This window comes from Aquila chrysaetos, chromosome 22, assembly GCF_900496995.4.
Source record: "Aquila chrysaetos chrysaetos chromosome 22, bAquChr1.4, whole genome shotgun sequence".
Lineage (NCBI taxonomy): Eukaryota > Metazoa > Chordata > Aves > Accipitriformes > Accipitridae > Aquila > Aquila chrysaetos.
In genome coordinates, this window is record NC_044025.1 from 22136065 (window position 1) to 22163031 (window position 26967).

Below are 26967 nucleotides of genomic sequence, written 5' to 3' on the forward strand. Positions count from 1 at the left end.
CCATATCACTTTCCAGTTCCATCATCTTCTGATGCAAAGCAGCTTCAGCTCCCTCAATCTGCTGGATCCACTGGAGGGAAGACAATGAGAGCTGTAACCTGCCGTGTTTTCTAGGCACACGGGCAGTGGCAAATGGGACATCTACAGAATCTTGTTCGTCTATTTTTAGTAACCTATTGCTAGTTCTGGGCCCATCTTGAGGCTGTTCTCCTGTGATGGGGCAGCCACAATGTCTGTAGGTAGCACTTGACAGAGAAGCAGCAAGAGGACCACCATTACCGCATCACTGGAAGATGGAAAAGCACACTTCCTTGGATGGACAGGGAACCCATTTCATCCCATGGACAAGGGCCCATGACGGGGCTCTAGCATCTCAAAAATAGCTTAGCTGGATAGACAGCAATTCTCTTTGCCGAGGAGGACTTGTTGAGTAGAATCCTTGGAAGCTGTCACATTGACAAAATTGTGTGCTGCATTTGAGCCACAGAAAGCAATTTTAACCAACCCTCACTTTCTTTTTAATTTCCAAAACAAGGAACTTAAGACACATACTTTCAGTGGCAATTTCGCATACAGATCCCTTCAGAAGCTTTGGAAATCTCAGGAATATATATATATAAAAAAAAAATATATATATAATCCTATGCTATAACTAATTCTGGCTTAAATGTCTGATGGTTTCTCATTCAGTTTACAGTTGCAAGTTTCATTTGACAGTTGTTTTGACTTCACAGCTTGGGCCAGCTGTGTTTAGTATTTTTCCTGCTTTAGCAAGGTGTTTGGGACTGTGCTGGCACAGTTTACCTGGGGAATCACTTCCTACACTAGAAAGTTTGACAATATTAACAACATAGATGAGGCCTTAGATAACACATGAGAAAAGCAAATTTACCTTTTCTGCCAAGGACAATACAGTGGAAGCCTGAATTATGGCCACTTGTTCTTCATTTCTTAAATTCTGTGAAGAAAAATAAAGGGAAGAAAAAAATTGGCAGCAATTTCCTGCATGAATAAAGATAGTCCAGGCTACAGACTAGGTCTATAGTTTTCAGGGGATCCCTGTAGTACTGGGTATCCTATTCCCATCAAAACATTCTGAGTCTGTTAACATATTAAAAAGAACACTGCTTTTGCCTTTCTGCATGATATGGACTAACTATATGTTTTCATTCCATTACATCTTATGAGAAATGTAAACTGAGACCCATTTGTCTTCATGCTAGTTTTACAAAGATGAATTTCCATTAAAGCTTTTGTAAAAATAATGCTCATTTACACCAGCATGTGAATTGACAATCATGATCCTTCATCTTTATTTCTTATACACTTTCTTAGAACATATCTAATGTTGGCCAGAGACAGAGGATGATCTCTTTTACATGCGTGACTAAAGTGGGCAGCAATGCCCACTTAGAAAGGCACAAGGGATTTAATTCTTGCATATTTATGAAACTGTTTGCAGAGGAATCCTAGTCCTGATGAAGATGTGGTTGGCTCAGACTGCCAAACTAATTCACGTGCTTTCCTGAATGACTGGAGTGCAGTCAGGCCCAGTTCCAAGTATCAGTGGCCTTGGACATTCTTCCCAGTCTGCTAAACTGGATGTTAAAGCTGCTACTTCATCACTAGTTCTCAGACTATTGAAGTCTCACAAATCCTTAACTTACAGACATAAACACTCCTTAAATGAATTGTTCTGATATTACATAATTTAACAAGCATCTTAGAAAATAGTCTTGATAATTATAGATTTCACTTACTCTACTGTACAAAGTGCAGCTTGTAAAGGGAAAATATCTCCCACTTTAACTTACCCCATTATCACCTAGGATGTCTAACTGCTTTATGAGGTCTGGGATGCTGACATCCTGCAAAGAGAGAATAAGGTAAAGGCATGACATGCACATTTTATCACGGCTGCAATATTCGTCCCTCCTACAAACCATGTTGAAATCGACTATTTTGTTTTATCCCATGGAAATGCATCACACACTGATTTCAGTTGCCTTTGAGCCAGGTTTTATCATTATGGTGAAAATTATGAGTCCAATTCAATTGTGTCAGTCATCACACACTCTTACATTAGACTGAGTTTAAATACTTAAAGTTTAGTGGAGTTATTAGCAGAGGTGAATGTAATGGGTTATATGGGCAGCACCCACCACTCCTGTAGTTAGAAGTGCTGCCTTATAAAACTGACCTACCTTAACCCCTTCCTTCATGCAGTAGATCTGGAGGGCACTCACACCATCTGAGAATGGGTGAATCTGGAGATTAAATGGTGGGGACCGTCTCTCTCTTTCCTGAAAATAAATTGAAAAGATACCAGAGAACATATTAGAATGAAGGAGATGCATACACAACTCATTAAAATGCCACAGCTGCTGTTTGTATCATGCTTTACAAAGCCAAGCTCTTCAGTTTACAAGTCAAAGAAACCTTTAGACCTAGTCTGAAAAACAGTGTGCCAGGTGGGATAGGATCCTAAACCCAAGCTAATTATTTTACAGGAGATTATTTATTTGATTAATTATGTCAATTCACAAATTGTCTGTGGAAAGGCTGTCACCTGGCTAAGACTCAAGTGATTTTCTTAATGAAGTGTCGAGCAACTATATATTGTTGTAAATACTGCCTTTAGAAACAGGTATTTGACTTAAGACTACTAGGATACTCAGATTACGCATTTGCTCATCCTAGTACGTTTAATGTTCTAGTATCTGTGGAAAGTAGTAAGTTCCAAAAAGTTGATCAATTTAGCTATCTATACACCTTCATTGCATAGAATCTACAAATATTTGTCCAGTTTTAAAGGATCAAAGACAAAAATAAAAATTTGAAGATGTTATTTCTCATCCCTTTCAGGTATTCAGGCAAGCACAGAAGTGAAGATCAAATTTCACTTTCAAATACATTTTTGGTTTATGAACACATAATTCACTTGATCGGTCCAGTTCCATGTCATATGGAGACACAGCTGTCAGGTAAAACTGTGGGAAATTTCTGTAAATAAGGGACAAATCTGTCACGGCACTGATTCATGAGAGCCAGGAAAGGCTCTGTGTTACCTACAAGCTCTGAATGTCAAATATATAAGGCCTTGGACAGCAACTGAAAAGAACAACTGAGAAATAAACCAGCTTATACTGGACCAAAGACCAGGTGGAAGTTTTTGTCAGTTGGTGCTCATAACAAGAATCTGTAACCAGGAGCAGTCTGGGAAGAGGGAGATCGAGGTCTGACCCAGTCCTCTGGCTACCTGCAGAGGCTTCTGGAGCTCCTCCATCAATCTCCAGTGTTGCCTGTGGGGTCTTTCTTACTTAACACAGGTCATGAGGAGAGCTGCTCAACAGGGAACATGTACAGTGCCTGCAAAATTGACGGTGCTCACAAGTGGGCAGATAGGCTGTTGCTATTCATTGTGCTAGGGCCCACAGCCTCAAGACACAAAGTAGGACAACTCCAGGCCAAGCACTATACACACACAGGCAGGCACTGTTGGCTTTTCACATGTGCCAGCATTGGCAAGGATGATGACAAAGGCTATAGGAGCAAGACCACATTCACCTGTATGAAATGTCTCTTATCCCCACCACAGTGGCAGGAAACTGAGATCCAGTGAGATTAAATGTGCCTCAGGAATCAATAGCACAGAAGCCGTTACAAACCTGTATCCAGGGAGCCTGTGTTCTTGGGCACCTTGGCCCTGTACCCTAGCTGTCCTCAGATGCTCACAGCAGGGCGGCAGCACTGGCATCACCAGCCCCGAGCACAGCCCAGCCCACACCAGCAGCCCTGGGGATCCACAGGCATCTCCCAGCAGAGCCAGAGTGCCCTGCGGGCTGTCGCGGACCTGGCTTCAGCTCCCTCTGCCACAGGAGCCAATGTGCACATTTCTCCTCTGTAACGAAGAGTGCTCTAATCACCCAGTACAGATTGGTTTGGGTAGGACAGCCCCCCTTCTCCTCTCACAGCCAAGTCCCCACAGAGAAAAGAATTCAGGATTTGCTGAGTCAGAAGGGACAAGGTACAACCCTTTCACCCCCATAGGTGTGGTACTGGAAGACAACAGCCCTGGGTCTGATACTTTCTCTTACAACTGCTTATGCAATTTCATCGATCATTGCTGAATTAAACTTCAAACAGTTCCAGTCCTTCAAGCACAGGGCTAGAGAGGTGCAATTCTCCTCACAGCAGCACTCTCAATGAAACTTGAACTCTTGTCTCATCACCCTTGCTGGAAGAGGGGAGAAGAACAAAGCCAGTATAATTTATAGATCAGCAGTAAGATTTTCATAGGGGGAAACAGGGCTTTGAAGACCTTGAAGAGAGAACTGTACCTGCGTCTCTGACTTCTTAGAAGAACACTCTACTCTTCAGCTATTAAAGATAAAAGTACGTTCAACATTTCTTTCTCCTCCTGCTCAGGTTCATGAAAAAAAAACAAAAACAAAAAACCCTGGATGCCTACTCTCAGGAGGGATCTCAGCTGTGAACCAGGATGCAGCCCTGAGCAAAGTACATGAGGATGGGGTTTAAGCCTTGCTTATTTGGTTAATTTAAATGTAATTAATTTCTGTTGATTTTAGTAGACTCTAGGCCAGCAATAAGAACAAAGCATGTTGACAACAGACTGCTCCAAAGTACTAGAAAAACCATATCCGCAGGTGTGGTAACTAAAAGCCACGCTGACATTAATCAGCTAAGCTTATCTATGCACACTGGGCACCTAGCTCAGAGAGAGGTGAACCAGTGAAGTATGGAGCTTACTATTTCCAGGATATTAGAGCTGACATACTTCAGCTCACAATTAAAAATGCTGGGCTTGATTTGTTACTCTGTTATATCACTACAATGCTTGTGTAAACACTTGATTAAAGTTGGTGTCCAGTGCAAGTGCATTAGTTTAATTTGCTACCAACTCTACTATAACAAGCTCATCCATCACCTCCAGCTCAAGGTTGCGGAACTCCAGCAGCTCATTCTGGTCTCGGGCATCCTGCAGCTCCTGTTGCAGACGGTTGTTTTCTGCTTCCAGTTTCTCTATCTAAAAGAAATATGTAAATTCAGGATCTGTGCAACTGTTACAAGAAACACTGAATATTTGGTGAGCAGTAGTTGAGGTAGCATAGGCAGTGCAAAATCCAAACTCTAGAGATGATTCACTACTTGCTGTTTTACGTCAGCGAGTCTTTAGTTTACAAGTGAACTTCTGCTTATCAATTTCCTAAACATCATAAAATGCTTAGGCTGCAGGTTTTCCTAAAAGAATCCAATCCTAGTGAAGATCAGCAGGGACGTTAACTCTACAGAGGTGTCAGGTTAACTATTAGATTAGTCTGCATTAGCTATTAAACATACTGCTCTCATGGTAAAGCACTGGAATAGATTGTCTGGGGAGGGATGTAGAGACATTATTGTTGGATGACTCTGGGAACAGGTTGGATAACCGTCTATCAGGAATGACACAGAAACAGCTGCACCTGCCTTGGAGAAGAGCTTGGGCTAGACCAGAGATTCCCAGTGTGCAGAACATGAAGCACAAATGGCACGCAGGGAGAGCTGTCTTTGTGGAGGCAGTTAACTGAGCAGCCATCCCAGCCATGCAAGCACTTGTGTGAACTGCATGGCAAGCATCTCCACACAAGTAGCTCTGTCAATTAGCAGATAAGACTTAAATACCACCCATTGCTTGCTTGTTCTGGACAACTCCACCACTAGCTCCTCAGCCTGCTCTCTTCTGCAAGTCTCCAGCCAGTGCCTGGACATGTATTTTGCAGTCAGGTTGCCTCAGTAGTGCCCAGACAAAGACAGCTAGGGAGCATGGTAAGACTCAGGTCAAAGGAGCTCCCATGGGTCAGTTTGTCTGAATGGCAAAGGATGGCACAGGGCCGGAGATTTATTAGGTGTGTTTGTGGAAGGGGAGGAACACAGGCTAAAAGACCTCATCTGGGGAGGTGAAAGACAGCAGGAGAGCTGGAGTTATGGCCTCTTGCTGATGGCAGTCATATGTACGGCCACTGCTGTTACTGTTGGTGATATGCAAGCAATGTTGAGGTCCTTTGTATCCTTATATTCCATGGTTAAAAATATATATACATACATACAAATATATATACCCGCACAAACAGGTGCTATTCCTAAATGTACCAAAGGACTAAGGAGTACAAGTTCCACTGGACCTAGGGATGACTTTAAGCCCTTAAAAATATACAGAACACACAGGGACTAGGGAGTATGAAAGGGTCCTAGCATCAGAGGGTGACTGCATTTCTACTGCTGTTTCACACATAAAAGCTAAGCTCAAAACATCCTGCCAGTACAGCAGCAGACTTCACTGCAATGCTACTGGAACACAAAGGTCTGCATGTCAGAGCCAGAATGATGAGTAGAGCTTCCAGCTCTCAGGCTGGAGCTTACCAGCAGAGCTGGTGCATCAGCAACTGCCAGCAACAACAGTGCCTACGCAGAGCTGGAGAGGGCTTGTCTTTCCATATGTTATCCTGTCCATATTAATCTATGCTGTTCTATCCTTATACTACACCTATAAGCACCAAACTGCATGTCCAAAAAGTGTATTGTAGGATCCAGATTACCATTCAGAGTGAACACGCAAAACTTGGGAACATACCTTGTCTAAAAGCTCTTGGTTCCTCTTAATGAAAAGCTGTTTGTCTTCCACCCAGTGCGAGTCCTGTTGGATGAAGCAGTACTATTACAGAATAATCAAACTCCATGAAGTTGGGCATGTTTATTGAAAATTGAAGCCACAATATTCAGGCTTTAAAATCCTGCAGGAACGAACTGTCATTTACAGAGTAACAACATGTTAGTCTATCAAGCTGTAGCATGGCTTCTGAACTCGCTAGACCTGCCTGTTTACTGAACAGCCACATTATATCTCATGGAAGTCTATACTGAAATTGTGCTACGTATTTTGTAAGCAGAGCAGGTAAGATCCAAAATAGGAAAAGAAAATACACAAGAAATGCTTACCTGCCCTTTCTGTGCTAAAGTTTTCTCCAGATCTTCTATTTTGGCTTTATATCTCTGGACTTCAGCTTGGAGCTGCTCCTGAGCCTGTTGAAGTCAAGCACACCGTTAAACAGTAACAAAGACAGCAATGTGACTGGTATTAAAAGGAAACCAAACACAGCAGAGTCTAGGTTTATGCTGTTGCTTCTACTGAGTAAGTAATCATTACAAAGATTCTGGCTCAGCAATGGTTTGTGCCATTGGCATACAGATGACACAAGGGAACAGAGTGGTAGATCAGCCCCGTCTCCCCACCCAAGACTGTTATTACTGTGTATTGCATTAGAGTAGTGAAACACAAGCTCAGGTATTTGGGGTGACAGGCTTTGCTCGAAGACCCTAGTAAGGGGCAGTCCCTGAACTGAAGAAAAGTGCTTAGTAGATGAGAGTGGCAAAAGGTAGTGGAAAGAAGCAGTTATAACTGCCTAGGGGGTCTTCAAGAGCTGACTCAATACAGTGCTAAACAACCTGGTGCAATCTCACAGCTGACATTGCTTTGAGCAGGAATTTGGGCTGGAGACCACCCAAGGTCCCTTCCAGCCTGAATGATTCTATGATTTTATTAGAGGGACAACATTTTTAGCCTTGGAAAGTTTACTGTAGTCTGCATCATGTTCAAATTTGAATGTAATTTGCCTTTCTCCATTAGAAACATTGAGGTGAATATTCTTAAAATTGGTGCAATGTGTGCCTTTGTGAAAACCCACAGGGCTCCACTTACCTCTAAAACCCAACCTCTTCACACCCGGGCAAAAGATGAGAAAACCATCGTGATTCTGTGCCAAACTGCAGAATTGCCTGCTCTGGCATGCCTGCCTAACTACAGAGTTTTCAGGTTCAGGTGGAGGACAGCCCCTTGTAAACTGAGTGATTGTGTGCATTCTTAATTGTCACTCTCTTTAAATGTACTCAGCAAATGAGTGAAATGGACATCTGTCAGTTGTATGGATGTTGTATGTAACTCCATTCCCTTGTATGTCACTTTGAGGGGTTTGCAAGTCCTGATAGCAATGAAATGCTTTTACCCTCAAACAACTACTGACCTTGGCTTCTCTTTCAGCATCTATGATGCCTCCTGTCTGCTCCTGCAGTAGTGCATATGCTCTCTGCAGGGCCTGGTATTCCTTTGTCAGCTGTCGAAAACCGCAGCTCTGATTCTTCCGCTGCTAAACCCTGAAGTATAAGAAAGGACATGTCTAAGCCCCAGACAGTAAAGCACTGCCAAAGCAAAGAATGCAAGTGTGATTTGTTAAGCACAATAGCTGGTTTACAGGTCTTGATTCAGATAGCTTTTTTGGTGAGCTTGCTGTGATATGAAGTAATAAGAATGTGGAATTCATACAGTGTTTATATGTCTTTAAGCTAAAAGAAATGTGATAGGTTTATTTCCTTGAAGGGGAGAGGAAAAAAAATCATCTCAGATTGCAACGAAGTCATAGCTGTAGACTCTACGGACTAGATTTTGAAAGAACCTCTCAGCATTTCAGTATATCAGTAACCAAACTTGAGGCCAAACTTAATGAAGAACTTATCACTCAATATGCACTATAAAAACCTAAGTGGTTTTGAGAGCCTGGCCATTTGTTTTGCAAGTCAGTCTCTTGAAAACCTGTCCTTGCCTATGGAAAGAGTCAGATCTTACCTCATCTAGATCATCATCTGGCGTTGCTGGTGTTCTATCTGTTCTATATGAGGCCACAGAGGATGTTTCAGAGTCCATAGAATCATCATCGTACCCAAAAACTGTATCTACCACATGTCTCTAAAGAAGGGAAAACATGATTTCTGAATCTCCTTGGAAACAGGCAGCATGAGTTTCTGATGGGGAGGGAAAGGTTAGTTCAAAAATCACATTGCTAGTTACTTAAAAAAGGCAGCACATGAAAAAAGAGCAATGGGCTACCCCTGCAATTACCATCTCCAAACAAACCTGAAGGGAACCATATTGAAGATTAGGTCTTGTGCTGGTGGAGAATGAGTTTGCTGATTAATTTTTCTAAGCTGAGGATCTGGCTCAGTCTAAGACTTGGAAAACATAATGGGAGAAGCAACACGCCAAAGGAAAAGTCTCTGCCCTTGCAGGAAGGCAGGAGAATTGTTTTGTTAATCCCAAAGCTGTTCAGAAGACATCTATCAACATGCAGACTGGTGTGCAAAGATAACACCATACAGAGCTGGAAACATGTGCAGAATAGGGAACCCTCCTTGTCTCACGGATACTACCGAAATTTTTAATATCTCAGTGCTTCTCTCACTGATATTGCTGTTGGAGTAAGTGAGTGAAAGCTATGCTAATAAAAAACTAGTGTGAAGGAACTTTTATCTCACACATCTTTCCAGTACTACAGTAACTGCCACATGTTGTAAGAGATTGCTCACACTACACTGTTTGTTTGTATGTCTGACGCCCCACTATCTCCAATCTCAGTAACTGAATTAAATCAAATGAAAACTGTGAGTCCTGTCCTATGAAGGTATAGATGCTTGACCCTGCAGGCTCAGTTTCAGGATACATATCTAAGCATTTAAATACTTGGCTTATGAATAATTCTGCAGAGAAACTGATTGATGAGCATTTAAGATGCGCTTCTGCTTTGCAACATTCTTCACTTTTGCTGACAGGTTACAACCTTCTAAACCTGGAATTTGAATCACACGAAATACACGTACCAAAGATGCCAATAACCTTTTGCATATATTATCTTTTTTTGTTCATTATATTTCCGAGGGAAGACAATAGCCATATTGTCCCATGTTATAATCTCTGGCTTAGAAATAAAGTTGACTGATGAAAATACTTTTTCGTCCTTGTCTCCCAGTTACGCCTGCTGTGTATTGCTTCAGAACCCATATAGAAACAACGTGATGACACATCTAGGATTTACTGGTCTGAAATTCTCTGTGTGTAGGAGAGTTGCATTACTTTTGCTGAACATGACTGACATACTAAGGGATGTCCTTGGAGGACAAAGAGCAACCAAGCTCTGTTTCCTACACAGTATTTCTGCTTTCTGGAGGTGGGACATGGCTGTTGCAAAGTCATTCTTCACATCTAGCTGATAAAGGAGATATTTGAACCACTACTGACTACTCAGCTCTAAAATTGTTGTAAAATATACCAACTTTGGACTTGACCCAATTCAGGGTAATACAAGGGGCAGCCAAAGGCCTGTGGAACTGAGCAGGAGAGACTGACAATTTCTCAGGCAGAAACTTCCACCTGAAGAATAAAGATGGACAAGGATTTTGTTTTAGCCTGTATGTGCTGTGAAAAATAAACAGCAGAAGATAGATGGGAAGGTCTCTGAAAATGTAAATACATCTCAGCATAACAGAACTTGAGACCAATATTTATAGAAACCAGATGGAAAGGAGATTATTACTATTTCAGAGAGCAGGGGGAAAAGTCCCATTTTGCTGAAAATAAAATAGTTACACACCCTTAACAGAATTTCAAAGTAGACTTAGAAAGCTCTCCCAAAGTAACTAAGGTGTTTATAAACCTGATCACTAAAGCAGATTGTTATAATCCACAAAGCTCTCTCTAATAAGATTGCAAAGTGTGTTTTCCTACAGAGCCTACCAGTATTTTTATAAGCTGAAAACAATTTTTCCTCTTACCTTAATTGGCTTTGAGCTCCTTTTATGCTTTCTGCGACGAATAAGTTTCTCCCTGTCCTGAAAAATAAGATTAAAAAGTTACTCTCTCTTGTCTTTTGCAGCTGTAGAAGGCCAAATCCACAGAGAAAATAAATCATTGGGCTTCCACTGACTCTCTGTTCATACATTCAAACAGGAATCTGATTCCAGGTGGGAGGACCCATATCCAAATCTGTACATGTGTCAGCTGAAAAGCACTTGAAGAAGGGAAGATGGGATACCGGAACCCCTTGCCCCCCAGCCTTGTTGTGCAGTTGCTTTGACAGGCTGTCAAATGACATGCACTGATGGATTTCCTGTTAAAATAGGAGGCCTGTTGCAGGGGACTAGTCTGGGCTTTGTATGAGAGGCTGTCTGCCTTCCCTGCAGAGGAGATGCTGCCTCTGTCTCAAGTCATTAAATGATGGTAGTGTTGATCTCACCACTCCTAGCAATGATGTCTTAGAAGAGGCAACAGCCTGTTTGGGAGTCTCTTTCTCCTTCCCCTCAACATCATAATGCAAAGTCAGCTGAAAAAGGGATTGTCAGTATTAAATGACAGAACTAGTGAACCACTGTGCAGCAGCACACACTTTTCCAGCACATGATATCATGCTGTGTGCCTGCCTCTTGTTAAGGAAACTTTGAACGGTGGCTTAGTTATAATGGTAAAACAGTTTGGCACAGCCCTGCCTTGTGAACATGTAGATATCTTCCCAAGCTCCATGGTTCTTACTCTGCGTTCTTTTCTAGAGCTCAATTCACACACAAGAGTTATGCTTTTGAGTTGTAGGAGCTGATGCCCCACTAGAAATTCAGTTAAACTGCACCCTTGCATACCTACACCTAAAAATTTGCAGGTGTTAGAAGTAAAATAAGATATTAACCCTCAGACCTCTAGTTATAAGAAGAAATACTATCAGTGGTGAACTGTACACAGGAATCATTCCTAATTTCCTGGTGCTCTGGACATACCCTTGTTAACTCATCAATTATGTTCTGTTGTTCTATGACCTGAAGCTTTAAGAATTCAGTTTCTTGCTCCTCATTAGCCTGATCCAGGTCATTGAGAGATCTTAATTTCTTTAGAGGAGGATGTGATGTCATCTTTTCTCTCTATGGTAAGAAGAAGAAGAAACAGACAAAATAAGATCCAGCAATTAAAAGACAAAAAGACCACCCTTCAGTTAAAAATTAGACTTTATCTTTCATTTAAGCTGTACACCCCTTTAAATATGCTTCAGCTACACCATTTTTATAACTTTATTAATAGCCATCAGCACTTCTTAACAATAAAGCAGCACAGCAAGGCTGAGTTCTTCAACCAGAATGACAAAGCTTTATCTGTTTACTTATCGTGTGGCAATATAGCCTCTACAGCAGCCCTTAAAGGTCATATACCATAGCTTTTCCTTTGCCATGCATCAAGATGCCCCAACATGTAGCAAATATAGTTCAGGCCCCTACCTGTCCAGTGGGTATGCAAATAGCATCTATCCCTACAACCCCATGCCCTTACTGATACCTATCATATGACCATATACAGTGAGGAAATGGACATGCTTTAGTCATGTGAAAGACATGCATCTAGTCAGAAGAGAAGGAAAGGCAAAAAATGTGGTACCAGATCCATTTTAACTAGAGGTCCACATCCTGCCTGCTCCTGAGCATATGTGGGAGAAGAGATGGCTACAGCCCATGAGAATTACTCTAGCCACCCACAGCTTGCTACCTTCCATAATTTGGGCATCTATAATGTAAAAATCAGATGTGAGGGAGCCAAGTTAGAACATATGTGCTGTGTGTGCATATATGCACCAGTGGTGCTGCCCACTGATGTCTAATGCATGCAGATTCCCAAGTCCCTTCTCTTTGCTGTGGCAGAGCCTAAGGGGCTGTGATCTGTACTACCACAGCTGTGGAAGAAGAATTCTGATCCGCAACACCTGCAATAAGTTTATCTGTCTTCAGGGCATGGGTGAATTGCAGAGTCTTAAAGTGGATTAACCTTGTAACACTAAAGTCTTTTTTCTACAAGACAAGAAAGTGAATCTGATCATCTTATCCTAATCGGCAGGAAAGCCGCATCCATTGCAGAACAGTCAGCCTGCTCAAGATGAGGACAGTGGCTATTGCAAGCCAGAGACAAGACACACAAACACAGTTAGCAGAGGAAGTCTTCTCAGCCTGCCAACTTACATCTGGCAACCCAGAACTTCCACCTCCTTTTTTTATGAATGCCAAAGCAACATCAGTGCATGTGTAGGGACTGGATTCTGACTGATTCTCAGGGCAATTCCATTGGAACGATACACAGATATAACTGCTTTGACCCTGCTTCATATAGTCCCGATATGTGAAATTTCTAACCCTAGCCAAATTTACAACACCACTATTCTCCCTTTCCCATATCCTTCTACTATGCGTATGTTTTATGGAAAGATTGTATGTACTCAGTGGCAGACCAGAACTTTACTTTGCCATCATCAGCTCTAAGAAGAACATGTACATTCAAAAATGAACATCATGCTGGCTGAAAACATTGCTCTTAGCTTCCTTTTTGAGTTCCAGATGCAAAATAGCACAGTGGAATATGACTCAATGATACAACTTTTTTTTTTTCTTTTTCCTTTTTAAAAACAATTGAAACTCAATATTCTAATTTTGGGGATAGTATTAAAGACTGAGATCATGCCTTCACTTAAATATATTGCACATGTATGCATAATACACAATGTTATAGTATGTAAGTCTATTATATACAGACCTAGGCATGGCTATATATTATCAATAGTATTACAAGCTATATACAACACATTTTCTCTAAGTATATACATGCATACACTGTGCAGATGTGGCCACCATAACAGACATAGATCATACACTAATCCTCATTTTGCTCTTCAGTACCAACCATTTCTATATTTTCTTTAGTGACTGCTTTGAGTTTATCTTCCATGCGCTGCAAAGACTGCATAAGTTCATCGTTCCTCTTCGTGAGGCACTTGTTCTTTTCCAGAAGAGGTTTACATTGTTTCTCAGCTTCTCGGACACGCTTCAACTGAATTGATAATAGCAATTAATAATTGTAAATAATCCAAATAAAAGATACTTTTCCTCCCTCCTTTGTTAGAAGTATTTTTACATCCCTGTTGGGACTACTGTCCCAGTAAAATGCCAAAGTGATCTAATGGAACTGATGCTAACAGCTTCTGTAACTTTTTCTATACATCTTAAAGCATAATTCTGCATATCTGTTTCTGAAAGATGTCTTTATCTATGGGAAAACTCAGACATAGACATGAAGCAACCCAACACACAGTCAGGCAACTGCAAAGCTGCTACAAAAGTCCAAAATGACCTGTGCTTTATGGGCAAGAAATCCACTGATTTTCTCATTGAAAGACAGATTTGCATAGGTACATACTCAGTCTGGATCACAGCAATAACAACATAGTTGTAAGTCTGGTCTTTAATGCTACACAGTGAAATACTTGTGCATATGCACAATGAACTTTGTTTTAATCAACAAATCACATAACATTTAAACAACAAATCCCGTAAGATAGGAAGGTATCTTAGGGCATGCTTCGAAGTTCCAGTACTGGTACAACTAGAGTTTTAACCAAGATCTCTTCGTCTGAAAAATTAGTTCCATCCAGTAATACTGAGTGTTTTATAGATATAATTTCTTTTCCTAAGGGAGGGCAAAGAAGATGGCTTGTGGCTGTGGAAAGACATCATCTTCGTGCCTGGATGATCTACGTAACAAAGGCACTGTCCCAGTTCTGTATTACTATTTGTCACTGGGAGGTTCCTGCCCCCTGCAGTTCTGCTGAGGAAAGGACTGCAAGAGTTTTCTGTAGCTATTAAGAACAGTTAACCACATCTGCTTACATCATCACATCATCTTACTAGGCTATTTAACTAACCCAGTGATTTTGTCTGAAGCAGGTTAGCAAGTACCTGAAGATTCCTTCTGCTAACAGAAAAGGGGGGAGCAGCTAGGAAGCAGTTACATCTTTGATCAGCACAGTTGTGGGCAAAACAACCATTTGTCCTACCCCAAGAATGAAGCTGGTTGTTGCTAGTCCGAATATATCTTAAAGTGTATGGTATTTCCAGCAGTACTCCTGGTCACATTTAACAAAATGTGTTCATTGTAGTCACATTGTGCAAGATACAGCTTAGAAGCCTTTTAAAATGTTTTTTTTGGGTTTTTTTTCCTGGTGAAGTAGTAGGCTGAATATTTAATGACATGGAACAGCTAATCAAGCTGACTCTTCAAACTCCAAGCTACTCAGTATCACAGAAACTTGGGGGTTGAGAGCTTTTCATATCTGAAGACAGACACATGAACATATTTGTAATTTGCAATCTCGATAAGACATTATTTTGCAAATATTACATTAAGAACATTGAGGAGACCCAAGCCAGCTAAATTGATATGAAAGGAGTGCATTAGGTCTCCTAGCTCAGGAACAAAAATAAAAAATATCAAGAGTTGAATTTCACCACCCTCACCCTTAATCAAAGAAGTAGAAATATGGACAAGTTAAAAAGCCAGGGTGCTGACTTCAACACACAGGTACCACCCCCTAGGAGTAAATCAGATAAAGGGATCAATTCACCGTTGTCCATTCTCCCTAGATCCAATATTTAACTATTCTCAACCTGGTCAAATACTGGACTACATACATCATTTCATTTACAAGGTAAGTCTCACCATACACTGTTGTATGCTCTAAAGGTCAGGGAGGGAACATAAGCATTTATATAGAAACCTACAAGCCTCTCTGCCTCAACTTTCACTGTGATCTTGTACTCATATAAATTCAATGAAATTACTGTTTAATTCTAGGATTAAAAAAATCATCCTCAGCCTCCTCAGTGACTAGCCTGATGGATGGAAAAGGCATATTCATCACTGGCTACCATCCTTGGATCCTCCTCTTTGCCTTTCCCTATGGGTCCCAACCTCCTGTGTCAGATAGCACAAAGCTCACACACCAGTTCGTTTCGTTCATCAACAAGCAACGTGTTCCTGTCTTCCAGCTTCCGGATTGTGGCATTCAGCTCTGCTATCCTCTTCTGGTTTCTGCGCAAGTCCTGTTCATTGGCAACAACATAATACAGTTACTGATTCTTTTCAAAATACATGCTTGGAAACAGAATCCTCAAAAACCACATACCAGTCAACTTAGGCTGTCATCATCAACAAATTATATTTACGGATTTTTATAGTATTGAACATGCTGGCAAATACACATATACATTTTTGGAAGAAAGTATCTGGTTTTGGGGATACTTTAATTGAAAAATTTTCAACTGTTTAAAAAAACAAAGAGAAAACAACCAAAACAGATGTCGATATTTTTTTATGATGGGAAAGAAAAAGCAAAAAGCTAAGAGATTCTAATTTTAATTGCCTTTTCCTATACATTGCTTCTATTTGCTGAGCCACTATGTCAGGTGAAAAAGTAAGGACATCACTTTCAGTATCAATTGCATTTACTTTCTTATTCCTCATTTGTATATGTGTAGATATGTGTATATATACACATTTGTTTTGTAAACATCATATATTTAGTCACACAACCAGTGAGTTGCATGCTTTGTGAATGACAGCAAGGGCTATATATGTGGAGAATAAGATAGAGAAAGAGGAGGATCTCCTAAGAATCTCCCAGATTGCCCATTCCAGCCTTCTCTCTGCCCACCTTCCCAATTCTATCTGGTTTTTAAGGATGCATGCTATCCAGGTAGTTATGTTCATGGAATGATTCTTTCAAAGGGGCACTAATTATTTAAGAATTTTTATATTTGTAAATAGAGCAACTGAGGAAACAGCCTTAAAAAGGTTTGACCCACTAGCATTCTCACTGAAAAATCTATGGACATAGCTTCTCTGTAGTGAATAAGAGTGCAAATGCTTCCCCAGGGCCTGAGAAAATATTTAAGCAAGAGAAACACTGCCATGTTTCTGTTTTGCAGGGCCCAGTAAAACCTGCGTACAGGGCTGCTGCAGTGCTCTGAACCATCTCCAGCCCTTCCTGGGATCTCTCTCTTGGGACTGCTCATGTTACACTCTGCCTCCTTCACCAAGAAGAGCTGTTCATCCAGAGCTTCCTTCTGCAGCTGCAGCTTCTGCACATAGCCTGTCTGTGTCTCCAGTTCTTTCTCCAAGGAAAATATGATCCTGTCTTTAGCCTTGATTTCATCCATCTGAATGAGAGAAACACCAGACAACAATATTACTGTGTAAAGGCAACAGCATTTCAGCCTTCTCCAATCTAGTAGTATACGATTTACTTAATAGCAGTGTTCACCACTTAAATCTACTATATCCTACTGCACCAGGCTTGTAAAATGATACACTTTGAGGTTTCAGCCATAACCGTACACTGGCATATTCACCAGCTTTACACAGAGTGAAGCCCGGGAACTGAGCACAGTATGATGTGTTAACAGATAATTGGATGAAGAGTTCAGGCTTTCACATTGCATTTTGTTCAGTTACTTTTACTAGTGAAAAATAAGTATAAACTCTGACAACCCCAAAAAAAGTTGAGACTAGCTCCTGCTTGTGTAAATGGAGCTACATTAGCTGAGACAGTAGAGGTGACAGTCCAATTCTCACAAACAGAAGATGTGTGCAGACCCAGTATTTCTTAAAGCTGATTGCCATGTTACTAATCTGCTGAGTGCAAACTCAAGGCTATTCATTGTATTATCACCACATTTCTGCCCAGGACTATACAAGACAAAAAGAACTGCCTCTTATTTCACCTCACAGCAACTTCAAGAATGATGGCTGAGAGGAAAATTTTGGATTAAAACTTAGAATAATATCAGCCCATACAAGCCCTGCAACCATAAAAATTGATACAAAGCTGCTAACATCATTGAGCTCAAGAAAAATTGGTGAACCAGAATTTGCAAATGACTCTGGCAAAATAAAAATACTATTATCTGGGAACGATACAAATCATTCCCTGAAAACAAGAATATCTACACTAAATTTTGCCTGAAGCTGCCAGAGATACTTTCTGGTCTTGCAGCTTCCTAGGCTTGCTAAAATCCTCCCCAAAGTATTTTTCAAATGAGTAAGGCTAGATTCTGATCTCCATTAACTAGATGTCACTCTGATGTAACTTCCTCCACTCAGATAGCAATACACAAGTGGTTTCCAAATTCATTGTAAGTCAGATAAAAATAACTCTGGACTTGTTCAAGGTTCTTATGCGAGTAAATAGCCTTCAAAAAGCCTTTCAACAGTTGCTAAAGATAAAATCATACAATACATAGGTGGAACCTGAGTTGATCTTCATGTTACTAAATGGCTCAGTTTTATCCTGAATTTCACTATAGTTCCTTTTTATATTAAAACCCTGAAAACGGATCCTCAATTTCAGATGAGAAAAAAAGAAAAGTAGTTTGTCCTCATGGCTACACAGAACTGCAAATGGGGATCAAAGTAACAAGAAACGTCAAAATTTGGAAGAATCCACCACTACTAGTCTGTGCTATATTGAGCATTTTGGCAACACAAGAATATACCTCCAGTACACAGACTTTGAATTGGGGGAGGGGAGACAAAAAAACAAACAAACAAAAAAACCCCAAAAACCCCCACAACATTCTTGACAGTTTAAATTACTATTTCTTTTACTTCACTGTTGAATCTTGAATTCCAGTTTTCAAGTCAAACCTTTCACTGTTGCAAGCAGGTCCAGCTCCCCAGATGACAGGGAAACATGACAACTTGCACCATTGCTGATGTGGGCCTCATTTTGTTCTCATTTTCCTCAGTAATTACTGAAGGCTATGCCAAGACCAAACCAAAAGATACCCTGCCATGGTTTAATGCGTTTAGGATACCATCACAAGGGCTAGAGAAACTAACAAACTGCAAGTGCAGATGCAAACACTCTTTTTCTAACACTTTGCATTGCATATGTATTAGCATCTCAGCAAGCCAAATCCTTATGGATTAAGCCAATCACTCTTACTTTAAGGTGTTAGCTGCCATCACAGTGGTAGCTCTAGCTGACTCACTGTGATCTATTTACTGCTGAGAAATGACAGTGAGAAGTTTGTAATACTTTTGCAAACTGAAGTACATTGCAGAGTTCTGTTATTCACAAAAGCTAAGAGGCACAAGAGGCAAACTCACTACAGTGTAAGAGATCACACAAACTGTTTTGGTTACTGACCAGGCGGCGAATATCCCTTTCACTCTCCCATTTGATCTTGGAAATAGCTTCCTGGTGGGACTGATGCTCACTCCGAAGATCTCCTGCCTTGATCTTATCGGCTTGGATCATATTATTAAGGGCCTCATCTACCTGCTTTTTGGCAGACTTCAGTTCAGTAATTTCCTGTAGAAGCTTAAGGCGCTCAGAGTCAAACTGTTTTCTGGCCTCTTCACGAGCCTCAATAGTTAGCGCTGTCCTTACTTTATCACTGCTCCCATCCCGCAGCGCACACAGCGCTGACTTGAGGCGCTGGATTTCGCTGTCTCGGACTTTCACCATCCGCGTCATCTCCTGCTCATGCTGTTTGATGAGGTTCTCCCTCACGGCCTGCAGCTCCTTCATTTTCTCCTCATGGAGTTTGGCTTTTAGCTCCGTGATCTGCACAGTCTGCTTGCGTTGCTCCACCTCGCGGATACGCTTAGTTTCTTGAGTCTTCTCTCTTTCAAGTTTAGCAACCTACATTGAGATAAAATGAAAGTCACCTGCTACCAACATGTTCTCAAAACAAGCCCACCAGACACACAGCCACGTCAAAGTGAGGAAGACCCTGCTGCAGGCCCTAGATATCCTCCACCCTTCTACAACAAAATATGGGCCAACTCCTGGAGCATTCACATAGATTTTACACTGTCTTTACTCAAGCCAAAACAACCCTGTCTTCTCCAGGTGTCTTGCCTCATGCAGTGACACTACAGGTACTTTCAATACTTCCTTAGGAAATAAGACTCTGCGTATATGCATGCATTTCTCCAATAACTTTTTAACCCATCTGCCAATGTCAGTCAAATTCACCAGAAAATTAGAGGGCTCAGGAATAGCAGGGCTCCCACAACTTCCATGACCATGGGCAGTCAGTCAGATGAGAGACAAGTGCTTGCCTCTGTATGATCCCAACGGAGGTAAGGTGTAAGTCTGAAAGTCCAGAAGACATTTCACCTTTTACAGATGTTGTTACCCATACATAGAGCTTTAACGGGCATTAGCAGTCACTTCTTCGACGCATATCTACAGAAAAGGATGCTTCACTGGTTATTATGCTTATAGAACAGCTAGCTTTACTTAAAATACATCCTTTGCTACTCTTCATTAACAACAGTGTTTAAAGTCCTTTGTCCATAGCTTTGGAATCAAAGTTACAGAGCAACCCACCAGTCCTCAGCACGCTTACACTAATGTATCTCTAGGTGCAACTTCATACCCCTGAGCGATTCCACAATAGAAACCTGTGTGAACCTACACCAAAGGAAAGCAACAGGTAAGGAATGGTTTCAGTTCAAAGCAAACTCAGTAGGTTTGTTATTCACAGTGAAAAAGAAAGTGGTTTCAAAGATTGTAAGAACTTCCTTGTTAATTCCTTTTTAAGTAAAGATGACAAAGAATGAGGAAGAGTGAGCAAACCTTTCAGAAACAAAAACCAGGGGAAAAAACAGTCAATATGAATAAGCATAGTAGTAGGTCATTCCCAAAATAAGCCATCAGAAGAGTTTGAAACCATACTTTTACTTTGGTTTCAATCACCAAAGTCATTCTGACAAGTTACAAAACTCTAAAAAATGAGAGGCATCTTCCTCGGAAGGCTCCATGGAAAACAAATCTGAAAGATTCTCCTAGAACTCCCTCCATGGGGTGCTAGGATGCACAAAAACTTTTCAAAGCAAAGTATTCAATACACATGTTTTTTAAAGGTGGTCTGCACTTGCAACTGCCACTGACTTCTCTGGCGGATTTCAGAGGCTACTGATGCAGTAACTATGAGTAACAATACACATCATATGCAACAAGAAGATTTTGCTCCAGGGGCTAAAAAGCAGTCTCTTTTAATCACATCTGTACGATTCATATGAGATGTTAAGATGCCTTTACTACATAGATCACTTCTGAGAAGAAAGGCAGACATCACCTTAGCCCCTCAACCCCCAAGTCCTTAGGACAGGTTTTTGGTTTGCCTTCACTCCTTTTTCATTCTAGGTTCATCTTTGATTTTGAATACTCAGGACTAAAAATGAGCCTGATGTCCTCTTTCTTTCTTGTAACACATCTCTTCCTGTTTATTAAAAATGAAATGGAATGCACTGCAAAACAAGGTGCAATTATTGGAAGTGATCCATTCTGGCATGACATAGAAAGATACATCTAAGCTCTCAACAAAGTAGTTTGGGTATCCACAATGGCACCATGCAGACCCAGCAAGGGCCTGAGTACAACCCCAGCTACCCTCTGGCATGCCTGGTTTTATGGCTATTAGTTTCCAGGCTGTCTAGCTGATTAAACTGAAACACCATCAGATGTTAGGCTGACTTGTAGATGTACCATTCTGATGGGAAGACAGGGAAAGTGAATGAGGGCCTTGCAGGAAAAAGATTATTACATTTGAAGTAATGGAAAAGAGACCTGTTCAATAAAGACCACAATGGCCCAGAGGTTTCTACCCTCTTTGGATTCATTGGCAGAGTGAACTTATTGCTAGCAGAGATGGGAAAAGTTCAAAGATCCTATTTGTTTGACCCCTTTGTGGGATGAACACTTTCTTAAAGCTCTTTCTGACATTGTGGGTGACTGTCCAGTTTGGCATCCTATTTCTAACCTGATTTTACAAATGAGGTTGCGCCAAGATGTCCAATCTGAACCTGCTTATGTCTAGGGAAAAAGGAGGAAAGAGCTAAAATGTGAATTCCAGATTAAAATAAAATTTGCAATGGTGTCTGCTCCTCTCAATCCAAACCACAGAACAATTCAGAAGTGTGATCTACTTCCTGAGACTGTAGTTTTTAGCCCCGGACTGCTCCATGACAACATTTCCTTTAATACCCCGAGCACTCAGTCCCATTTAGTCACAGGAATGGATGAGAGCACCTAAGAATGGGCATCCCGAGAGGTACTGAAGCGCACCAGCAATTTCATTGTTTTCTTCATGTTCTGCTCCCCTCCTTTCCAGCGTTACTCAAGCACATTTAAATATATTTCAGATAACCTTTTTTTGGTTTTGTTTTCAAGACTTTCCTGCTCTTGTAACTCTCATTATTTTGCGCCATCCTTGAAGTGACATCTAGTAACAAAAAAACAACAATGTGCACTGGCAACTTCCGTATTGGAATTCCAAAGCTGCAGTGATAACAAAAGCAGCAAGACTCAGAATATAGTGGAAAGCATTAGAGAAGCTCCCTGAGCCATCAGTTTTCTGGCCGCCAGCCTGTGGCTCCTTAAGAGAATACTGAGACTTGCCTGTGTGCAACACATGAATGCCAAAGCTTGTAGGCAAAACAAAAGAATCAAAAAACATTTTTGCTTTCCAACACCGTCATCAACCATCTATGAAAGAAAAGGATGCAGAAAGAGTCTGAAAGAACGATGATGTCCGCTTTGTTGTGGCTTGCAAATCTTCCCTATTTTAAAAGGTTGCAAATTAATGGCCATAAATCTCACTGGTAAGTGAAGGGAGAACGCCCCCAGAGATTCTCAGAACATCAGAGAACACCGAACTGGCTATTCTTGCTTTCATTTAGCTTCTCCTAAATTATACAAATGAGCATCCACAGTGGAAGCTAATATTTGTCTGAGATTACCAGTATGATTAACCTTGATATATTGGCATGAACATCTGTTCCTATGTCCTGGTTTCAGCTGGGATAGAGTTAAGTTTCCTCCTAGTAGCTAGTATAGTGTTATATTTTGGATTTAGTATGAGAATAATGTTAATAATGCACTGATGTTTTCAGTTGTTCCTAAGTAGTGTTTAGACTAAAAGTGAAGGATTTTTCAGCTTCTCATGCCCAGCCAGCAAGAAGGCTGGAGGGGCACAAGAAGTTGGGAGGGGACACAGCCAGGGCAGCTGACACAAACTGGCCAAAGGGGTATTCCATACCATGTGACATCACTCCCAGTATATAAACTGGGGGGAGTTGGCCTGGGGGGGATCACTGCTTAGGAACTAACTGGGCATCGGTCAGCGAGTGGTGAGCAATTGCATTCTGCATCACTTGTTTTGTACATTCCAATCCTTTTATTATAATTATTGTAATTTTATTATTGTTATTATTATAACATTATAACATATTATTTTCTTCCTTTCTGTCCTATTAAACTGTTCTTATCTCAACCCACGAGTTTTACTTTTTTTTTTCCCCCCATTTTCTCCCCCATCCCACTGGGTGGTGGGGGAAGCAAGTGAGTGGCTGCATGGTGCTTAGTTGCTGGCTGGGGTTAAACCACGACACCCTAAAAGGAAGAAATTATGAAAAAGACCTCTTAGACACTGAAGCATTTGTGGTTATTCAGGTTTGGAAGCTAGAGGCAAGTCATTCTGAGTTTATTTGCCCAGGATATATGCTTATCTGCAAAGGAATCAAAGAGCCAGTTGATAACTTCAATTATATTCCAGTTGGAAAAAGAATGTATCATTAGGCATCATCCTTTGAAAATGTGGCTGCCACCAGACTGCAGGTTGGGGATGCCTGGCTGCAGTTAGCACTGCCTCCAGTCCACCTCAGAAGAATTCACCAGGAGTTATTAAACAGACATTTGTTATCTTCACAGCTCATAACGAACACATTACTAAACCTGAAGACTGCCTTAATCTCACCCATGCTCAGGGAACTTTAGCACTTACCATTTAAGGGTTTATTGCACAAAAGCTTTACTCTGACTATAAACCACAGATGTATTGTGCTTGCTGCTAGAAGCATCTCTAAATGAAGAGGGAACAACACTGTGGAGAGCAAAAAGTACACTTCTTTGCAAAGCCACTTCAGTGTCACCTGTGGGAACATTGATGCTACTTGCAAGGATTTTAATAGAATGCGGGCAGAGTATGTGCAGAGTAGGTGTAAAACAACAGCCAGTATTTTATACTTGGATAACACTCAGACCATTACCTTTTTATAGGTTACAAAAGCTGTAGCAGTGTAAAGAGATATTATGTGTTTCACAAGGGCTGCCCTAGCAATAGACAATGCAGGAAAGAGTGAAAAGTTCAGCAGAAGATGGAGGCAAGAGCTGAAGCTGCAGCGCAACAGCCCTGAGGTTGTACCAAAGGCTTCTCTAAGTATATGGGAGGCATCTCAAACCTTCACAGATACATCTATACTATAGGACGATGGCTATACCCTGTGTGCATGATACTCAGCTGGCTTTAGACTAACTTTACATATCTGAGACTGTAACTCTGGCAGACCATTGATACCTGAACAAGCTTTAAACAATGCATACATACCCTAGTGTATACAATACAGTTCGGCTACACTGCAGATGGATTACAAGGGTTGAAATGGATTGTCATGCTATACATTTAAGGAATACTCGCTCAACTTTGAAATAAGGGCATGTCTTGCTGAAATATCAGCCATTCAAAAAACTGCAACACTACAAAATTTCTAAGCACTGAGTGGATAGGATGAAACCCACTAACTAGAATATGACCAAAGATGTTACAAAAGACATATTGCTCCATTTGAGGGCCAGAGGCTTCTTAAACTTGTACCTCAGTAAAAAGGAGTCTTTTCCACAGAAGCAACAGGACATCCACAGTAAGAAAATGTTGTATGTGGGTAAAGAACCAGATCACTGCTCTAGGAAAAGAGTTGCGTTGCATGTGTTGATTTCTGTGATACTATTTTTACCATGTGTTTCTCTCCTTCAGCGTAGACACTGTTATTTAAAATCAAACCCTCACTCACCTTAGATTTCTCCTGATGCAGCTCAATTTGAATGTCTGTTAGCTTGGTCCTGAGTTCCTCATTGGCAGCCTGTAGGGCAACAATCAGTGCCTCAGGCTTTTCGCCCTTGCTACGTCCTTTTTTTGACATGGTGTCTTATCAGCGAGAGTCCACGTGTTTAATTATTTCAAACATGGGCTGCCATCTTTTTCTGTTCCTTTCAGTGCCAGTTAGTTCAGCACCTACTGCGTGGCATTCCTTAAGGTCCTGGACTCAGCTGCTTTGGAAGCCCTGTGAGAAATAAGACATACTATTATTTGTCAGTGGACACTGCAGCATGACAGCTCAGATGATTACAGAGCACAAGAGATAGCTCACTTCTCCAAACACTGCAATCTTTGTCTGAAAACCTGCAAGGGAGATCCCAGCACAATCAGGCTTCTGTATGCAAGTCTGGCATACTACTGGAGATTCCATATATGCCCTTTTTCTGTTCTCAGAAAGGGGCACCATGCAATGAAGATAGGAGTTTGTTTACCATAAGGATTAGTGCTGTTGAGAGTACAGGACTAGAAAGGACAGGTCATTTAATCCAAGCCTTGCAGTCTGAGGTAACCACAAAGCAGGCAGTTTAGTCTCAAGGATCTACCAACAATATCTTCCTCTTACCCTTCCCAAACCTTGATCCCCCCTAAGATCCTATGCGAAACTCAGAGACTTTCCACAACACACATACAATCTGCCACAGGAGGAAAGGGGAAGCGCTGAAGTCCTCACCAGCATTCTGGGTCTCTGTAGAAGCAGAGAACTAACGACATGCAAAAGCCTGTATCAGACTAGAAATTGTCCCCTTTGCCATTTCCAAGGGAATGCAAAAAAATTCCACCAATGGTTTCCATCAACTGAATTTTTTGGGGAAAATTCTGTCCTAAGCCAATGTGATGTGGTAAGCTTAAACCCAAGCACATCAACAAGATATGCAGATCAGGAAGCCAAGTGTTTTTTCCATACCCCTCTGTCCCATATACCTATTGGTCTGGGTTTTTTGGGGGCAGTGCGGTGGTGGGGTTTTTTAGCATTTGTCTTGGTTATTGGCACTGACTGACAGCCTTGGATAAAGAGGTATTCTGTCTACCTGCAAAATAAACGTGGATTTAATAAGCTCCTTAGAAATTTCTGTGTCCATGCGTCCCAGCATTGAGCAGGGATTGAGCTGGTGCCATGTTCATGTTCACGCAGTCACTCTGACATTCCTATCACATCCACGAAACCTGCAGAAATGACACACATCCTTTGAGACGATAGCAGAATCCTCAGTAAAGAACGTCATTGTAAACTGAACAAAGCAAACTCACTTCTTGCCATACTGATCCTCCTATCCTGAAAACACTCCTGTATCACCCAGGGCTTCCTACACTGCTCCCAGTTACAATACCTCTGAAATCTTGGCATTGCATTGTATACCTACAGCTACAAATGAAAGTAGGATCTGATCTGTATTTCCCACAGTGCTTCATATTCAGTACTGGTAACATTGGACCTAATCATGCTAGCTACATGAAGACTTTTTCACCAGGAGGGCTGAAACAGTACATCATCAGAGCTAAGCCTGCTGTAGGTGCAGATGATTGAGAAAGAAAATGGGCTTTGGAAAGCAGTTAATAAAAATGGCTTGTTCTTGTCATGTGTCATGTGACACAGCACATACAGATCTGATTTAGTGCTGGCTTGGAAAAAAATCAGGCCAAATGGGACAGAAATGGTCAAGAAAGCAGAATCATTGGCTGTCAATGCCAAATGAATACTAATATATGATGACTTGTTGGGTTTGAGCGAAGGATGACACTTTTATCAGATTAACCATGCAAAGGATGGCTTTTGAGAAAGAAAATAGGACATAAGCAAAGCAGTAAAGAGAATGGATTAAAAATAATCACAGGACATTACCTCCTGCATAGGGGAAACGCTGCTTTGCTGTGTTAAGATCCTCAACCACCCTGAAAGCAGAAAGCACTTTCAGAGACTCCTCTAGCCCAGAGGCCTCCTCAGCAGCAAGCAGGAGAGCCTTTGAGCACGCACGGCAGCCCTCGCAACCGGCCACTGCAGCTGGCAAGGCAGCACCAAGGGCAGCCCTACAGTCACAGACACCGCATCGCGTCACATCACGCAACAAGCTGCTGTCAGGTCAGCCTCCCAGAGGCTAGCGGCAGTTCATTAAAAGTGAATGTGTTCATTCAGGAATGAGATACCTTGGATGTTTAGGCTTGAAAGAATAAAGACAGATAATTACAGATATCATCACCCTGCAGATGGAACGCTGTGGTGCTACCCAAATGGCCACTGCATACGGACAGTGCAGACTGGAACAGCAGCAAAAAAGCTCA

At 41.3% G+C, this 26967-nt stretch overlaps 1 protein-coding gene across 1 annotated transcript in view; it reads right to left on the bottom strand.

Moving 5' to 3' along the window:
* Positions 1 to 26967, bottom strand: part of JAKMIP2 (janus kinase and microtubule interacting protein 2) — a 71715-nt gene that overhangs the window by 15332 nt on the left and 29416 nt on the right. Inside the window, 16 exon segments of the mRNA XM_029997689.1 lie at positions 2 to 70; positions 893 to 958; positions 1815 to 1868; positions 2205 to 2303; positions 4949 to 5047; positions 6632 to 6694; positions 6997 to 7080; positions 8079 to 8177; positions 8179 to 8208; positions 8678 to 8797; positions 10657 to 10713; positions 11650 to 11790; positions 13589 to 13735; positions 15685 to 15783; positions 16690 to 16899; positions 18891 to 19388. Of these exon segments, the coding sequence (XP_029853549.1) occupies positions 2 to 70; positions 893 to 958; positions 1815 to 1868; positions 2205 to 2303; positions 4949 to 5047; positions 6632 to 6694; positions 6997 to 7080; positions 8079 to 8177; positions 8179 to 8208; positions 8678 to 8797; positions 10657 to 10713; positions 11650 to 11790; positions 13589 to 13735; positions 15685 to 15783; positions 16690 to 16899; positions 18891 to 19388 (1935 nt within the window).